The 19,657-nt window shown below is 41.5% G+C and overlaps 1 protein-coding gene across 2 annotated transcripts in view; it reads right to left on the bottom strand.

Moving 5' to 3' along the window:
• TTC37 (tetratricopeptide repeat domain 37) overlaps window positions 1-19,657 on the bottom strand; it is a 539,154-nt gene that overhangs the window by 81,785 nt on the left and 437,712 nt on the right. For both annotated transcript variants that reach the window (XM_029573103.1, XM_029573110.1), the window contains exons 33-35: window positions 19,076-19,129; window positions 18,835-18,946; window positions 1,577-1,705 (exon numbers count right to left, since the gene is read on the bottom strand). In XM_029573103.1, coding sequence (XP_029428963.1) covers window positions 1,577-1,705; window positions 18,835-18,946; window positions 19,076-19,129 — 295 coding nt within the window. The remainder of the gene's footprint in view (window positions 1-1,576; window positions 1,706-18,834; window positions 18,947-19,075; window positions 19,130-19,657) is intronic.

The raw sequence follows: 19,657 nt of genomic DNA, 5'->3' as shown, positions 1-19,657 counted from the left end.
GGGAGAAGGATTTGAATGTCGTCTGCATAGAGGTAATGGGTAAGCTTGAGGTTTGAGAGTAGGTGGCAGAGAGGGAGGAGGTAGATATTGAATAGGGTGGGAGAAAGTGAGGATCCTTGCGGGACTCCTTGCTCTGTAAGGATTGGATGCGATTCTTTGTTGTTTATCCTTACTTTGTAGAATCTGTTGCTTAGGAAGGAGTGAAACCATTTGAGAGCTGTGCCTTTGATCCCTATATTAGTTAGTTGGTCTATAAGTGTAGTATGTTTTACCGTATCAAACGCCGCAGAAAGATCAAGTAGAACCAGCAGGTAAGATTGTTTTTTCTCCAGGTTCACGAGGATGGTATCAGTGAGCGATAATAAGAGAGATTCGGTGTTTAGTCGTTTTCGGAAGCCATATTGAGCTGGGGATAGAATGTTATGATCTTCCAGATATTCTGACAGTTGCTTGTTGACAATTTTTTCCATCAGTTTGGCGATGAGTGGTAAGTTTGCAATCGGTCGGAAGTTAGCTGGGTCTGATGGAGAAGCATTTGGTTTCTTCAGTAACGGTTTCAGGATTGCCAATTTTAACTGGTTAGGAACTGAGCCTTGAGACAGGGATGTGTTGATAATTTCTGCTATTGGTTTTGAGATGGTGTTTGGTATGGCAATGAGGAGATTTGTTGGTAATGGGTCTGATGGGTGTGAGGATGGTCTTTTAACCCAGGTAGTTGTCAGAATAATGAAAGTTAAAAGTATGAACATACTTTTGTTTTCATTATTGCTCTCTGAAAAATTGCCCACAGAGAATTGAACCTGTTTTCTCTGTGGCCAAGTTTTCTTTTGGAAACATGTATACTTTTCATTATACACATCTATGCACATAGTTCCATGCCCCGCCCTCGGGAATGCCTTTTAAGAATGCAGGCAAAATTACCAGCATAGGACAATGTGGATAATTTTGCCTGCATTAAGGATGGACAATTCAAAGCCTCTATTTCCACAGATAAAACACTAAGCCATTGAAATGGCTTTCTTTATTGCCATTAAGGCATTTAGTAGAAAGGGTGACCCAAGTCCCAATCATGAGTACGATTACAGCATGCTTGTAATGCAGAAAGAGCTGTCTAGGGAAGAACTGGTTCTGCAGTGCTATGGAATGCTTTTCCAAGGGTTCTCTGACAGGCAGACAGGAATTACAAGAGGCTGCTCAGTGTCAACTGTCTGTTACTTTACATAAGACCTGTATCTGCTTGAAAGACTGATCATAGAGCAGCAGATTGCCTTTAAAGTAATAGTTCAACACAGAGCAGCTGGAGATCAGAAATCAGAAAATCTCCAAATAATAAAAGCCGTAACCACCAGCCTGGGGTTTGTCATATTTTCCTTTTTGTTGTATTCTTAACCAATGGCGAGAAAACAATTTGTCAGATGATGTGACTGGGGGAATAAGTTTATTCTTCCGCTTTACAACTTTAATGACTGCTATCTGATACTAACCCATCTAAACAACAGTAACATTCCCAAGTTGGACCAACAGGAATGACTAAACATAAGCAATATTTGTCAAGAGGTTGTGCTTGGCTACTTACTTTTAGCTGAAATTGCAGCGACAAGCACCATTTCAAGGCCTGTTCTCTTGGGAAGAGTATTCCTCAGGTAGGACACCGTGTTTTCAGTGTGACAGGCAGCCAGCAATCCTGCCCATACAGCAGGGTCATCTGCAGCAGCAAGAACATATACAAATATAAACCAGCATGTCAAATATACACTAGCACAGGTTATAAGCAGCAAAACCACAACAGCTTTTATTTTCTTGCAAAATGTGGCCATACAGTAAGTGGGGTTCTCTATGTAATTCTTTGTTGCTGGGACTCCCAAATTTCTCCCTGCAACCATTGCAGCTGCTTCAAAATTGGGTTGCCCGGCTGTTGACAAGCTGTAAGAAATTTGATCTTATTATGCCAGTTTTGGCGGCACTGCACTGGCTTCCTATGAGATCACAGATTGATTTTAAGGTACTAATGCTGATGCATAAATTGATTAACCAAAAATCTTTGTTTGGGCTCAGCATTGAGGGTCTATACACCATCTAGATCTCTCCGCTACCAAAACAAGTGTTTAATAGAAATCCCATCTATTAAGAATGCACATTTAGGCAAGATTCGAGATCATGCCTTTTCAGTGGCAGGACCTTACACCTGGAACATGTCAGAACAATTACACAATGAGATAACAAGCTTTAAAAAATTATTAAAGACACGGTTGTTCCAGAAGGAATTTGGAACTGAGTGCTAGAAGGAAGTCCCTGGACAAAAAGGAACTTTTTTGCATTGGGTATGAATGGAATTCAGATCAGAAAAATGGTGTTATGTACTTTATACTTTATGTATGTGATTTTATATTGGAAACCGCAGCAATATAATTGTGAGTAGCAGTATACAAATGTTTTAAATAAATAAATACATGTGCTGCTTGGTAATTCAAAAATATGCATGGAGAGCAGAAATATTTACCTGTAGCTTAAGAGGGCAATTTTCTAGAGCCATTTCTCCAGCTAAATACCAATTTCTCCAGGTAAAAGAGCTGTCTGAAAACTACCCATCATTAAACCAGCTAACATGTAGGGGTTGGGGATTCTGCAGCACATATGCTTTTTACCTTGGCTAAGGGGAGGCACTCCCATGTTTGTGTTTCGGGTGGGATTAGGAAATAGCATGCATACATCACATTTTCAAATGTACATGTGCTATTTCCCAGCTGAATTCAGCCCATACAAAAAGCAGGTACAATGTCTGTGTGGGCCAGTTATACCTGTGGGAAATTTTCAAAGAAAAAGTACACACAGACTTTCTTTCTGAAGGTCTGTACAAAGTCTGCAGGTGAAAAGTACCTGTGGATTTTGCACCTGGGTGAGTCATTTTGAAAAATGCTCCCCCCACTGGTACATTATATTTTTAAAATTCTTTTAAGCTGATCTCTGGTCACAAACCTTACTATAGCCACTGACACCTGATAAGAATTATGCAGTGTATAAGTAATCTATGACTCTTCCTGGAGACCCAGCAGGAGCAGCTTAAAACATTTCAGGAGCAGCATTTTAATTTATATGGGTTGAGAGAGAGACTGTTTGTTATGAGCACTTCTGAAATATCAACTATTATCTGGAGGAAAGAGCTCACTATTAGTGAAATAGTTTGCACCTGCTGGTAAAATAGGCTGGTAAGAACCCAATTAAAAATGTACATGGAAACATAGGCAGTAAGTGGTCTTTATGACATTTACGGGTCACCAGAAAATCAAAGCACAAACATTTTGATTGTCCACATTTGTTACTTCTTGGCCACAGAAATAACATTCTTTCTAAATTGCATCACCACGGAAACTGGAAGCATTGTTCTCATAAGATTATGTACTCTCCGGTGGGACATAGAAAGCAAAATTTTCATTGAAAATAGTTTTCAGCTTTAGTGACATGATGAGAAAATTGGGGGAATTGCTCATCATAATATGATTTTGTGATTACAAACTCAAAGATCAAATCTACTTTTCTTGTGGCCTGTTAAAACTGCAAGAATTTAAAAGAACACACAACTAAAAAAAAAAGCATTACATGATAATTACATTGAGAAAAATCTAATTCTAAAACTTTATGTAATGCTTAAAAATATCTGCACCCTAGGCTCTGATTTAATGAGATTTCAGAAGTTAAGCTGGATCTGCCAGTAGTGGGGATGGGATGCTGCAGGCAGTGATGTCAGAGGCACTTGGCTGCTAACTACTTGGGTGATTTATTAAGCTGTCAGTTTATCGCAGGAGCAGCCAAATATCGCAAAGGCGGGGGAGCATCCCCAAGATATTTGGACCCCTCTCTGATAAATTATTGTGGCATTACTGGAACACAATTTTTTTTTATTTTTTTTTTTTTTTAGCAGAGATAAAACCGTGCACCAAAATGCCATGCTGCAATAAGGGTCCTTTCTCAGCGATGGTGGCCCACATCGGCTGGAGCTGCCATCACTTAAAGGGCCAGTGGCCCAAATAATAGCCTTCCCCTAACGAATAAAAATCACTCCTGAGGTTGATGGTGACCCCTGCATATCTCCCACCACTTTCCAAGGCTGCACTGGCTCCCCCGCCCCCAAAATGGAAAACCCCCCACTTATGTTGCACATGCGACAGCCCTTTCCTTTCCCCCCTTCAAAGCCAGAAAAGTAAAATTTGCTCTTACCTGATAATTTTTGTTCGAAACTGAAGATGCTACCGGAGAATCATAAACTGCAGAAACCTTTCGTGGTCATACCTGATGGCTATGTGCAGATAAGCCTCTGTCAGATCTTCGAGATGGCAATAACGCGTTTCCTTGTTCCGCCAGGATGACTGACCTTAAGTTTTCCATGCGAAAACATGGAACCGAGGGCCGAATTTACCTTCTTTAAATCCAAGATGGACCTGAAAGATCCTTCCTGCTTTGGAACCACTAAATGGATGGAATACCTCCCTGTTCTTTGTTCCCCTATGGGAACTGGCACTACGGCCCCCAGAAGTTTCAAGCAATCCACTGTCTCTTGGACCCCCAACTGCTTCATAAGCGGATTGCAAGGGGAAATGACAAAGGCATCCCTGATGGGACGAGCAAAATCTAAAGCGTAACCATCTCTTACCACCTTGAGGAACCACTGGTCCGTGGTAATCTTGACCTACTCCTCGAAAAAAAAACCTGATAAATGCCCTCCAACAGCTGGAACTGAAGAGGGAGCTGGCCTTGCATCATTGCAAAGGCTTTTCACTTCCTGAACCTGTCCCAGAACTGTCCCTGGTGGCTCTACGGCCCCCTCGAAAGGACTGAACCCAGGATGAGGTCCTGGCAGAAAACTGGCCCTGCGGACCCACAGAATATTTGGACTGACGGAATCTTCTGTTGTCCCGAAACCTAGTCCGCACGCCAGTACCAACTTTCTACCATTAGGATTGTCCTCCAGTAACTTGTGCACCTTGGTTTTACCCAGATGCTTCATAATCTTCTTCAAGTCTTCTCTAAACAGCAACTTTCCTTTAAAAGGAGGTGCTCCAAGCTGTGTCTTGGACGAAACATCTGCTGGCCAATTTCACAACCATAGCAGATGCCTAGCGGACACTGCTGTGAAGAGGTCCTGATTAAATCATAAAAAGCATCAGCACCATAAGCCAGCTCTGCGTCCAGTCGATCAGCCTGATGTGCTTCCGCTCCTCCCACAGGATGCAACTCCTGCAAATGTTGGACTCACTGGAGGCGCGCCCTCTGCACCATACTGCTGCATACTGCAGCCCTGATGGCCAGAGTGGAAATCTAAAAAATCCTCTTGAGATGGAGCTCCAACTTTTAATCCTGCACATCTCTCAATGCGGCAGAGCCTGCTACCGGAATAGTAACTATCTTGGTGACTGCCGACACCAAGGCATCCACCTTGGACAGAGACAACTCCAAGGTGTTCTCTGGTAAAGGATAGAGCTTCGCCATAGCTCTTTCGATTCGCAGACTAGACTGAGAAGTATCCCATTCCCTGACTTCTAGCTTCTTCACAGAATGGTGGAAGGGAAAAGCTTTAGCTGTCCCTCTCAGGCCATCCAAAACTGGATCTGCTCTCTCCAAGTCTGAAAAGGCAAAAACTCACAGTAAAAGCTTTTTAAAATATATCCGAAGCAGAAAACCTGCGAGGGAGTCAGTTGGACTGTTAGATGATCGAAGAATTAAAGGGCCACTTAGAAAAGATAAGGCCATCGCGGAAAGATTAAATGATTTATTTGCTTTGGTGTTTACTGAAGAGGATGTTGGGGAAGATACCTGTTCTGGAGAAGGTTTTCATGGGTAATGATTCAGATGGACTGAATCAAATCATGGTAAACCTAGAAGATGTGGTAGAGCTGATTGACAAACTGAAGAGTGGTAAATCACTTGGACCGGATGGTATACACCCCAGGGTTCTGAAGGAACTAAAAAAATGAAATTTCAGATCAATTCTAAAAATTTGTAACCTATCATTAAAATCATCCATTGTACCTGAAGACTGGAGGGTGGCTAATATAACCCCAATATTTAAAAAGGGCTCCAGGGGCGATTCAGGAAACTACAGACTAGTTAGCCTGTCTTCAGTACCAGGAAAAATAGTGGAAAGTGTTCTAAAGATCAAATTTGCAGAACATTTAGAAATAAATGGTTTAATGGAACAAAGTAAGCATGACTTTACCCAGGGCAAGTCTTGCCTAACAAATCTGCTTCACTTTTTTGAAGGGGTTAATAAACATGTGGATAAAGGTGAACCGGTAGATGTAGTGTATTTGGATTTTCAGAAGGCATTTGACAAAGTTCCTCATGAAAGCTTCTAGGAAAAGTAAAAAGCCATGGGATAGGTGGCAAAGTTCTTTTGTTGATTATAAACTGGCTAAAAGACAGGAAACAGAGTAAGATTAAATAGACAATTTTCTCAGTGGAGGGGGGTGGGCAGTGGAGTGTCTCAGGGATCTATACTGAGACCCGTGCTTTTCAATATATTTATAAATGATCTGGAAAGGAATATGATGAGATAAATAATCAAATTTGCCGATGATTCAAAATTATTCAGCGTAGTTAAATCAAAAGCAGATTGTGATAAATTGCAGGACCACCTTTGTAAGACTGGAAAATTGGGCATCCAAATGACAAATGAAATTTTAAGTGGATAAGTGCAAGGTAATGCACATAGGGAAAAATAATCCATGCTATAGTTACATGATGTTAGGTTCCATATTAGGAGCTACCACCCAGCTCAGTGTGCTGCAGCAGTCAAAAAAGAACAGAATGTTAGGAATTATTAGGATGGGAATGGAGAATAAAACGGAAAATGTCATAATGCCTCTATCACTCCATGGTGAGACCGCACCTTGAATACTGTGTACAATTCAGGTCGCCACATCTCAAAAAAGATATAGTTGCGATTGAGAAGGTACAGAGAAGGGCGACCAAAATGATAAGGGGAATGGAACAGCTCTCCTATGAGGAAAGACTAAAGAGGTTAGGACTGTTCAGCTTGGAGAAGAGATGGCTGAGGGGGGATATGGTAGAGGTCTTTAAAATCATGAGAGGTCTAGAACAGGTAATGTGAATTGGTTATTTATTCTTTGGATAATAGAAGTTACCATGAGGCACATTTAAAACTAATCGGAGAAAGTTCTTTTTCACTCAATACACAATTAAACTCTAGAATTTATTGCCAGGGGATGTGGTTAGTGCAGTTATTGTAACTGTGTTTTAAAAAGGATTAGATAAGTTCTTGGAGGAGAAGTCCACTATCTGTATTAATCAAGTTGACTTAGAAAATAACCACTGCTATTACTAGCATCAGTAGCATGGGATATACCTAGTTTTTGGATACTTGCCAGGTACTTGTAGTCTGGATTGGCCACTGTTTGAAACAGGATGCTGGGCTTGATAGACCCTTGGTCTGACCCAGTATGACATGTTCTTATGACTCTTCCTGTGGCATCTTAATTCCAAGCTCCTGAAGAACCTTTGGAATCAGCAGTCCAAGTTCCTCTCTGTGAAAGAAGTGAACCTTGGGATTGTCTCCTTCAGCCACAGTCACCTCCTGTGGATCCTGTATCAAGTCTGGTGCACCCTGCAGTGGAATCTCTCCTTGGACCCCCCAGGGGCCTCCTGCTGATCCTCAGAATCCTCCGTATCATCCTGTGTATCCCCAGAACCCAAAGCCAAGATGAAAAGATGCCAAGATCCCTTAGCACACTTTTTTTTTAGGAGGATTAGACTTTATTAACGCTTTAGACCCTCAGGGGTCGAGGCCAAGAGTCACCTTGCCTACCTAACGCTTTTCCTGGCCAGAAAAGCCTTGTGCATCAGAAGAACAAACTCAGAGGAAAAAACCTGAGTCTCATCAGAATCATGATCCTGAGGGGATCCAATATCCGCGGGCCCCGCATCCAGAGGGAAATCTTTCCCTTCAAGGTCATTCGGAACAATCCCAAGCTGGGAAGAGACGTGGAGAAGGCCCAGGCTCCCCTGAAACTACAGTAGAGCACAGGGGCAGCTGCACGTCAGCATCCAAAATGGCTTCTGCCCCCCCATGCTAGAGAGAGAGGCTCTGGGAGAAGCTCTGGCATGGCGTGCCGAAGATGCAGTGAAAAAATGAGGGGAGGGCCCTGCCAACCTGTCTTCCTCACCTACAGCCCACCCGATGCATAGGCTGAAACACTTGAGCTGTGAACGCATCTCCCCACAGGTCTGGCAAAGAGCAGCACATGGCATGACCAAAAACGCGTGCTTAGTGTCTGAAACCAGCCCCTCACAGCACTGCCGAAAAAAGAGATGCTGGGCAAACTCGCCTGCTGCACTGCACCCCCTCAGTCATCTGTCCTCCCTGAAATAAGCAGCAAAACAGTGGTAGAGAAAAGGAAAAAAATTACTCTTACTTTTTTTTTTTTTTTTTTAAAGAAAATTTTAACAGAAAAAGAAGGGAAGCCAAAAGAAATAAGATTTCCCTGCGGTCCTTGATGGAGTGGACAGGATCGCCAGTGGGTCAACAGTGCTGCCTCATGAAAGTCGATTGATCTGGACCACCAGATGTCAGCCACATGGTAGCAGGAGTGAGCTAAAGAAGGGCCACCAACCCCTGCTCGTCTGCCTTGACCAAGGAGGATAGCCCCACTAGGACCTCACAACTTCCTGGGAGGCTTCTATAATTTCTCCAATTTTTTATTTTTTTTTGTACTCAGACTCAAGGTTTTGCATTGTCTGCCATCTGCTGGAGACAGAAAAATACTGAGGGACTGCAGGTGGCACTCTACGTTATATAGCAGTTTCAATAAAACATTATCTGTCTCCACTTGCTGGCAGAGCTATAAAGCCCAGGAGTCTGGACTGATCTGGGTACATACAGGGAAAATCCATTGTCACAGAATAGCCCCCCCCCCCCCCACTTCCAAATATTTAAAAATGCCTGATGTCTATAGTGTTCCCAACCCCCTAAAATAGTAACCTGGTGGTCTGTGCAGGGTCAGGTGGACCCCCACCAATTCGAAAAGGTATCTTAGATAGCCAGCTGGAGGCCCTGGGTGCCCCTAGGCCTGGTCGGCACCATTTTTTTTTAATGGTGCCGATCTTACCTAGCCCCTATCAAATGACGGTGCAAGATCTAGGGATCAAAATTAAGACACATGGACCTTGCCCCGTCATGTGATAGGGGCAAAGACAGGGTGGCACCTGTTTGAAAAATGGCACCGAGCAGACTCTGATCTAGGGGCACCAGTTTGCTATCAAAGACATCTTTTTGAGATATAGTGAATTAGGGGTAGGGATAGGGATCCATCTACCCCAGCACAGACCACCAGGGTACAATTTTTTGGGGTTAGGGGACACTAGACACCAGGGATTTTATAATAATTGGAAGGGGGTTTGGGATGGGATATCCTGTGGCAATGGAGCTTTTTGGCATGTGGCATAAGTGTTTTATTTTTTCATTTAAGGAGGGCTAGTGCCGCCTTGGTAGGTAGTGGAGGAGAGGTGAGGGCACCATCATCCACTAGGGTTTGGGGGAGATTGTGCATTGGACCCCTTGGCCCTTTAATTTTCTCGTGGAAGCATCAGGGACCTTCGTTAGTGGCCTGATGCTTCCTCCAGAAAATAACTACACCTCCCTCAAATGTGATAAATATTGGGGCTGACTTTTTTCAAAGTCAGCAGCATTATTTTATTAGCACTGGATTGTTTATGCATAAGCTGCGTTGCATGCATTAGGAAATTTTATGCATGCAAATGATTGCAAAGCAGCTTATTCCAATAGGGGGAAGAACATCTTTTGCTATAACCTGCGATTTTGCGCAACAAACATTAACGAGTGTTACATGCGGCTTAGTAAATCTAGGCCTAAGGATTATGTTTTACAGATGAGTTGTTAAACTGGTTAACTTACCTAATTTTCAGTTTTATCCGGCTAAGTTAGACAGATAAATTTATAGCAGATCAAAGTTAACCAGTCTTATTTATTTAATCTAAATAAATAAAATAAATACATCCGGTCTTGTGAACCCAGTTAATTTGACACTTAACTGATATCTTCAAAGATATCAGGTTAAGTGGAACTGTTAAATAAAAAAAAAAGTGCCCTGTGGTCCGATTCTCAACCCCCTCCCCAATGTGTTAAGTGTGGCCATGATGGACCACCCACTCCCCTTAAACCTCTCCAGTGTTTATAAATAGATGTGTCTGCCAGTCAGCACCTCCACTCCATTTCCCACTGTTTTTTTTAATTTAAATGTAAACTTTTTCCTGTTCCCTCAGGACCAGCAACCCAGACTGCTCTGTGCCTAGATCCCCCAACCCCAGAAATCCCCAGCCAGAAGTGAGGTATTGACTTACTCGCTCCTGGCACTTCTAGAGCTGGCTCCAATAGGAGAAGCACTGGAAGAGTAAACTACCTGCAGTTTTTGTCTTCATCACCTCCACTGGGAGGCCATTCCATGCATTCACCAACCTGTTCTAGACCAGTCTTTCCTCTGATTTACATCTTTCAGGTATTTGAATGTCTCTAGGTCATTAAATCTCATCTCAGATGACTTCTTGTTTAGACCCTGCACCACTTTGGTAGCTTCCCTCTGGACCATGTCTAGCCTGCCTATATCCCTTCGAAAGCATGACTTCTAAAACTGGATGTAATATTCTAGGTTAAGTACCAGTCTTTATGTACAGAGGCAATATGTCCTTTTTTTCTGCAGGTTATTCCTGTCCCCATGGAACTAATATAATAAAATCCATGCTAAAATTGGAGTTAAATTTTAGAGTGGGTTTTACTTAATGCACACATTAAAAACAGGAGTCCCTGCGGGATGCATATCAAACAGTTAAAAATGCATGCTAAATGAAAATTTTGCACTAAAATGTGAGCTAATCTGAAAAATTCACACAAATGCAGGAAAGTGCTTTAAAACAAGAGTAAGGAGGTAAGTGCTTGAAGTGATCAAAATGACCTTGTATGCAAGACTAGCACTGGGCATCCTGACATGGGCACAATCTCATATGCAAAACCATTTGAACAAGGCATGCCAAGTGAAATCAAAGGGTAAATTCTCTAGGGCAGGCATCTTAGCTGAACAGCATGCATTTTGATGCTGTAGATCTCAAATTACTGTAGTTGCATTTTTCAGAGAGCTTACCCTTTCATTTCTCTTGGTAAAATGGCCTTGCACTGAGAGTGGCACTGGGCAACTTGACTTGGGCTCAATCTTGCATGCAAGTCATTTTGGACATACTCCTTCCAACTTTCAAGTGCTTAACCTTGTAACCTGGTTTAATGCACTTAAGTAGATTTTCAGGTTAACTCCTTGGCCTGAGGTGGAATAAAAATTAACTCATTTCCGGTTGGCATGGTATTCAGTAGTTGTGCCCACGTGATATAGATGTCTACCAGACTGGGCACGGCATTAGAATAATTTTGGCCACCAGAGATGTGAGTTTACTCTGCTTCAGACCAGAAGTTACATTTCTAATGTAAGCTCTTTTAGGCAGGCACCAGTCACAGGTTTTCTTTGTTTTCCTGAACAGCTAGAGAGCATATGCACATGTAGTGCTGTTGGTGATGAATAGGTAATACATTCTTTTACATGGGATTTGTGGGCACCTATGCTAATCTTAGCGCAGATTTTTACACCTGTTTTAGCGCATGTTTAAGATTTAAAACCCCTGTAACATACTACAGTTAATGTACTCCTGAAAGATGTGCACTAAAACAGGAGTAAAAACATGTGCTAACTTTAGTGCACCTTATTACATTGTCCCATATGTGCCGCAATATCCTCCTGGCTCTGGCCACTACCTTATCACAATATTTTGTTACCTTGAAATATTTAGATATGATCACTTCAAGGCCACGTTCCTATTTGGAGCACATCTGTATCTTACCACTCATGTACTGTACTACTCCATTGTAAAACTGCATGCCAGATGCATGATTCTACAATTATCTTTGCATGGTATCTTAGCTGTGAAACAATCAACCATTCCTTAAGTTTCTCATTCTGTCTACTCTCTCAGGGGCGTCCACTCTGTTGCAGATCTTAGTGTCATTTGCAAAAAAAGACAAACATTTTCTCTAACCCCTCTGAAATATTCACAAAGATACGGAATGAAACTGATCCCAGGACAGATCCCAAAGGAACTTCACATAATCACCTTTCTATCCCAAGAGAAAATTCCATTTACCACTACTTTCTGCTGTCTAGCACTCAACCTATTTCTAAAGCATATGAATGACCTTGAGGCCAACCTTGAGGCTGCTCACTTTCAGGCACTCAGCCGAGCGTATTGGTTAACCCATGGTTGGACGTGTGTTTTGGACACGCATCCACAATTCCTTATGCTATAAAGGAGATTAGTGCGTCCAACCCCCCCCCCCCCCCCAAAGCTAATAGTGCTCATCATATGTAAATTCATGTTGATGAGGCTATTAGCTATTACCTCCCGATGCAAAAAAAAAAAAAAAAAAAGTGTGCTCAATGAGCACATTTTTACACTCAGAAATTAATGCCTGCCTGGAGCAGGCATTACATTTTGAAGGGTCACTAAAGTTGACAGAAAAGCAGAAAATACTGCTTTTCTGCAGTTCCTCTGACTTAATATCGTGGCAATATTAGGTTGAAGGAACAGAAAAAAGGAGTTAGGTGAAAAAATTAAAAATAATTAAATACAAACGTGTACCGGTGGTCAGGTTAGGAAAACAGATGCTCATAAAACTGAGCGTCTGTTTTCCTAAGTGGCTAACAGCCACTTCCCCTAGTGTTTCCTTTTTGCCACGGCAGCCCATATCCATATTGCACTGGGCGCCCCGTTTTCTGTGCACCAATATTGCATCGGTCTGTTTATGAGCCTCCTTTGAGGGACAGTATCAAAAGTTTTGCTGAAATCCAAGTAAACCATATCCAGCAAATGACTTTCATCTAATTCTCTAGACATCCCATCAAAGAAATTGATCAGATTTATCTGATATGGACTCCTGCTTGTAAAACCATGCTGTCTCAGATCCCACAGCCCACTAGATTCTAGATACTTCTCTAAAGACAGCAGTTTTTCATTCACACACATGGGGCATGAATATGCTGGCTACCAAACGGATGGATTCTTCCAGAGTTTTCTGGAAAGAGCAATAGCCTTTCATTGCCCGTGCATTGTACTTCTCGTACTGTTGTAGCCCTGCAGCTTTCCTTAGTTCCATATAAAGGCTCTGACTGGAGAAAGAACTCCTATAATAGGGAAGGTTTGTACAACTGCTGAACTGCTAGTCTTGAGAAAACAACTGTTACAGGTCAGTAGCTTTGCTTTCTTTGAAGACAAGACGTTCACAGAGTCGCACACAAGTCATCTTCAACAAAAACAACCCAGCCAAGGAGTGGGAATATTTTTGTTGGGAAAACTATTTATATTAACATTTGCATCACACTATCATTTCAACAATATGTTTGGATTGCCTATTTCAGGGATAGAGCCTGACTCCAACTCTGCTAAGGCCTATATTATAGTTTTGTGTTGTCTTTCTTGTTAAAAAAAAAATATGGGTTTGCATAGAAATGCTTGTGACTGCAAGAGATTTTGGTAGAAATAATCAAAAGCTAACATGGACAAACTTCCATTTACCTGAGTAAAAGAAGGGTTTGATTATTCATTTCTGTGCACACAGTTAAATATATGTACACTGGATGGCAGCATGCATTATTATTATTTTTTTTTATCTATGCCAAAAATGGGCACTGATGAGGCAGACAGCAAAGCACAGAGATTTAATTAAGAAAGTCCTGTATGTATTTCCAAGGAGGTACAAAACTACAAAGGTACAAAGTACTTGCTTTCCTACAGCTGCATGAATTTTCACAATGCAACTCTGCAGGAAGATTCCTTTTGAAAATTAGTTTGATATACCCATGGGACTGTTAGCTCTACAGACACTTTTTTCATTATCCTCTGAGTACCCATGATTCCAAGGCTAAGCCAAATGGCAGAATGCAGTATTTGAGGTGTTGTTTCCCTACTACTAAAATCTGAGATACCTTGTGCTACTTGGATGTACCCATGTGAGAAATATTTTATGATCAAAACTGGATTTGAAGAAGTTATTGGCCAAATTCGCTTGCTTCTCCTTTCTAATGGCTAACAGAAACAGGGCAACAGAATTCACAATAGAAACTGCATTGAAATTTAGCTTGTAAGCATTAACGGTAATTTCTTCACAAGCCCACTGGAGGGCACTGGCACATCAAGACCGCATTACATTTCCATGAAACTATTTCAGTAACCTGCACACAATGTAAAGGGCTCTCTAAATGTGGGATCTAGATGAATTGCCAGTGGATCAAATTATAAGGCATGGCAAGAACTCAGCTAACTTTCCTGCATTTGGAGGAACAGTTTCTTCTTGGCTAAAACTGCTTTTTCCCTATTCTAACTCACAAATCACTGTCTTACGCAAGGTATTTCATGGTGGCGATGCCGCTTCCCTGTGACCAGTACTTTGAATCCTTACTTGCCAATGGGGTTTTCACTGATGTCCAGCAACAGAGGGGAAACATTTTTAAGCTGTCTTAGGGTTTTCAATTAGAAGAAAATATAGCTTAGTAAATCTGCTTTACAAAAGCAACTATTTGTGTGCTATTTCTGGGACAAAAAGTATTTGACTTCAGTGCTCAATGGTATACAGTGCTGACCATAGAGAAGTAGAAGGCACAACTCTGAAAATGTCAAAAGATATTTGAAACAAATGCCCTTGTACTTTTAAACAACTGTTGCTTCCATTTAACCATGATTCTTCCTAAAATGTCTGGGATGGTCACAAAAGCAGCAATCTTGTTGGTTTGATAAGTACCACAATCCATCGGCAATAATCATCCTGTGCCTACTAAAAAATAGTTTGGTGAGGGAGGAATAATAAAAGAAAGACACACAAAAGATAAAGGTGGTGGATCTGCTTTGCAATAGTGATCATAGTGTGATAAAATCTGAACATCACTGGAGCAGAACACTAAAGAAAACTACTGCAGTATCATTTAACTATAAAAAGGAAGACTATCATAAAGTGAGGAAATGTTAGAAAAAACTGAAAGGAGCAATTAAAACTTTCAGGAGGCATGGACATTGTTTAAAATTACCATCCTTGAGGCTCAGACAAAATGTATGGCATGCATTAAAAAAGGTCAAATGAAAACCAAATGACTGTTGGAGTGGTATAATAATGAAGTGAAAGAGGCAATTAAAACCAAAAGGGCAATCAATCAAAAAATGGAAAGCAGACCCAAATGAGGAAAACAGAGAAGAGCATAAGCACTGACAAGTTAGATGTAAAAAGGTAATCAAGCAGGCTAAGAGACTATTTGAAAAGAAAAGAAGTTTGCCATACAGGTAAAAACAAGTAGTAAAAACTTTTTCAAGTATGTTTGAAGCAAAAAGCCTGTGAGGGAGTCAGCTGAATGAATTCTTTGCCTCTGTCTTTACTGAGGAGGGTCCGAGTCATACCACACAGAAACATATTTTGATGGAGTCACTGTGAAACTGGAGGACATAACTCAGACTGACAGACAAACTAAAGAACAACAAATCATTGGAACCAGACAGTATGCACCCCAGAGTTCTGAAGGAACTAAAAAATGAAACTGCAGTCCTGTTTCTGGTGATTTGCAACCTATTATTTAAAACAGCCACAGTACCAGAAAACGGTTGGTGGCCAATGTGACTCCAGTTTTTAAAAGGGCTCTATGGGTGATATGGGAAACTACAGACCAGTGAACTCAATGTTTGGTGCCAGGCAAAATGGTTCAAGCTATTCTTAAAAAAAAACAAAAAAAACAAAAAAACCATTATTGACCACTTATAAATACATGGCTTAATGGGGGAGTCTCAACATGGTTTTTGCTTAGGGCAGTCTTGTCTTCCAGACAAAGAGAAGCCGAATGATATAAAGAAATTGGATTTTCAGAAGGTATTTGACAAAGTCCCTCATGAGAGATTCCTCAGGAAATTGTGAGGTCATGGGCAGGGCCAGCACGTCCATTAGGCAAACTTAGGCAGTCGCCTATGGCACCAACCCTTGGGGGGGGGGGGGGGGGGGGGGGAGGGCTGAAGAGCAGCCAGGTGGTGCCGCAAGTGGAGCTGCTTGCAACAAAGAGGAGTAGAGATTTGTCGGGCTGCGAGCAGCACGCACTGCTCGCAGACCTGAGAAGCTTAAAGTGGTCGGTGCAAACGAAGTAAGAGGAGTCGAGCCCAAGACTGGCGGGGGCAGCGCAAATGGGGTGCAAGGAGGAAGTCACCTAGGGCACCCACTACCCTTGCACTGGCCATGGGATAGGAGGCAGTGTCCTATTGTGGATAGGTAACTGGATAAAAGACAAGAAAAAGAGGTTAGGATTAAATGGTCAGTTTTCCAAGTGGGAACAGGTCACTCAGAGTGCCCCAGGAGTCTATATTTGGACCTACGCTATTTAGCATATTCATGAATGATCTGAAGAAAGGAACAACAAGGAAGGTGACTAAATTTGCAGATGACACAAAATAGTTTTGAGTCATTAAAAGAGCAGCAGATTGTGAAGAACTGCAGAAGGACCTTGTACGGGTAAGGAGACTGGGCTTCTAAATCGTAGAGATGTGCATGTGTCCTGTTTCAGCAACCCCAAAATTTTGGGAACATTTTTTTTTCGGGGTTAGTGCTTGCTAACCTGAAATTTGGGGCGGCCAAAAAAAAAAAGGCTCGAACTGCGGGAAACCGAAATTTCCTGCGGCGGGCAGATAACGAAGGCCAAACCGAAAGGTTCAGCCGAAGCACATCTCTACTAAATAGCAGATGCAATTTGATGTGGACAAATGCAAAGTAATGCACATAGGGAAAAATAATCCCAACTACAGGTGCACGATGCAGGGTTCCATATCAGGAGTCACCACCCAGGAAAAGAACCTCAGAGTCCTTATGGACAACACCTTGTCAAAAAGATAAATAAAATGTTAGGAATTATTTGGAAAGGGATAGAGAACAAAACTGAGAATATCATACTGCCCTTTTATAGATCCATGATGAGCTTGTATCTTGATTATTGTGTGCAGTTCTGGTTGCCCCGTCGCAAAAAGAGACATAGAAAAGGTACAGAAAAGGGAAACAAAAATGATAAAGGGGATGGAAAAGCTCCCTTATGGAGAAAGGCTAAACAGATTAGGGCTCTATAGTCTGAAAAGAAATGAGAGAGGGGATATTATTGAAATTTATAAAATCAAAGTGAGTGGAACAAGTGAATAGAGAATGGTTATTTACACTAGGACCAGGGGACCACTCCATGAAACTAGCAACTGGAAAATTTCAAACAATCATAGGAAGTAATTATTCACTCAGCATATAATCAAGCTATGGAATCTGTTACCAGAGGATATGGTCAAGGTAATTAATATAGCCGGGTTCATAAGAGGGCTGGACAACTTCCTGAAAGAAAGGTCCATAAACAGTTCTTGGGAAAGCCAATATTTATCCCTGGGAGTGAGATACAAGAAACAGATCAACTATTCAGGATCTGTCAGTTACCTGTGACCTGGACTGGCCACTGTCAGACAGCATATATTGGCTTGATGGACCTTGGCCTGACCCAGCATGGCACTTCTTATATTCTTATATTAAAAATGCTTAAGTTATTCTCTATGGCATGTCCTTTCATGGAAAGCAGATCAAATACATCCAATGGGACTGGAACATGCATCTGCTTCGAAACAGATGTTCTTGTGAGCAAACTGGGCTCTTCGCATTTAAGCCCAAAGTGCCACAGAAATCCACCATTTCAAATCCAGCTGCCCTGGAGCTAACATACAGTTGAAAGTATTTGCAGTTGGTTTGCTTTGTAATTGCAAATTTCCTTTGCCAGGGTGTTACAGTGGAAGTCATTGCTTTATATAACTCTCATAGCACACACAGCCAGTGGACTAATAGCATAAGATGCTTTGCAACAATGCAGGAACAGTGAGTCCCAAGGTTTGATAAAAATGTAGAAAAGGGAAAATATCAAAGATAGCAATTACTGGACATGCAGTAAGGCAAGTCTAATACTGAACGTTACCCTGGAGGGGCTTAAGTGCTTTGAAAGTAATAATTAGAAACAGTAAAGCAACACATTTTGTAAGAAAATAAACATATCTAATAAAAGATAACTTGTGTATATGACCAGGGTTATATATTATCTCCCTCAGGCCCCAATGCAACAAGGTGCACTTGTCTGCGTGTACATGCTAACATGCAGTCGTGCACACGTTTTCATGCATTTTCAGGTTAGCACACTTTTTTTTTTCAAGTCCTACTGCATTAGCATACCATTAGCTACCTGCATCAGAATTTAACTTTTTAGCGTATGAGTAAAGAAGATGTGCACTGAAATTCAATGCATTGTTTTCTTTTTTTTACTTGTATTTTATTACATTGGGGCCTCAGACATTAAAACCACTCATTCAAAAAGTTCACTTTTAAAAAATGAAATATCTTATGTTCTCTGTAGTACTTCTGAGCCTGGGGCTGCCAATATTTCAATAAATTTTAAAAGTTGGAACACATTCCCATTCTAGGACCATAAGGTTAGGGTGATTATTTGCCTCCAGGTCAGAGTCTGTCCTGGGCTTTCAGTTTCTGTTTCCAAGCATTCTGCACATTTTTTCAACACAAGAGAAAGCATTGATACAGGAGCTGGAAAAAACATATTTAAATTCCAGGTGCATGTTCCAGAATGCAGTTCAAATTGGGCATGTCTTAGTCTTAAATCCCACAGTTCCAGAGCATGATTCATTCCCAGTATCCTGCTTTGGTTTATAATTACCGCTTACCTGGAAAGAAATGGGCTGCCTTCTGGATGGTTTTCAGCATACTGCTACACTCTTCTTCAGCTGAAACACTCCCTGCTGCCAACTGATTCACTGCGGTGTACAACAGGGATGACTAGAGGTAAACACAATACTATGTTTGAAGTGTTCTTAAAATGCATCAGCAATGAAAATAAAATGAAGAAAGGGAATTTTCACATTTTACCCAAGGTTTTGGGGCTTCCCAGAAAGCCCCTCCACTCACCTTGGCTTGGTTGGCATGAAGAATATGAGCAACTTTGCCTGCCACAGTCCCACCCTGAAAGGTAAAATATGAACCCAGTTATCTTGTAAGAGAAGCTGTGCATGGGAAATTACAGAATAACTGTTAGAAACAGTCTCCCTGGTTTCTAAAGGGAATCACCTATCCAAGTACAGAAATACAGCAAGAAAAGTAGACTTGACTCAGGGAAGGTGGCTTTTTAAAATAGGATTGTGGCCACAATAAAAGGTGCATACCATTTTTTCCAAAACAAACTGGTCCTCTACATTTATTTTTTTTTAAAACTTTCTGCCATGAATACCACTCTAACAGCAGTAGAGATGTGCAGTACTGACTGTTTTCAGTACAAATATTGCATGTTTGCTATGTGTATTGACTGAAACGTCTCTAAGCAATAGCTAGTAAAGACAAGCCTGGATCCCTCAATAGGCTCACTAGATCTGTGCTTAGGGTGGCAAAAATCTGGCAGGGCAGCAGATTAACTGAAGACTTACTGCCTTCTAGCTGTGCTGAATCTCATTCAGCAGAGAACAGCCCTCTGCTTCCTGACCCAGTGTCTTCCCT

This window comes from Rhinatrema bivittatum, chromosome 1 (genome assembly GCF_901001135.1).
Source record: "Rhinatrema bivittatum chromosome 1, aRhiBiv1.1, whole genome shotgun sequence".
NCBI classification, from domain to species: Eukaryota; Metazoa; Chordata; class Amphibia; order Gymnophiona; family Rhinatrematidae; genus Rhinatrema; species Rhinatrema bivittatum.
The sequence above is the reverse complement of the archived record's forward strand: the minus strand, read 5'-3'. Positions and strand labels throughout refer to the sequence as shown.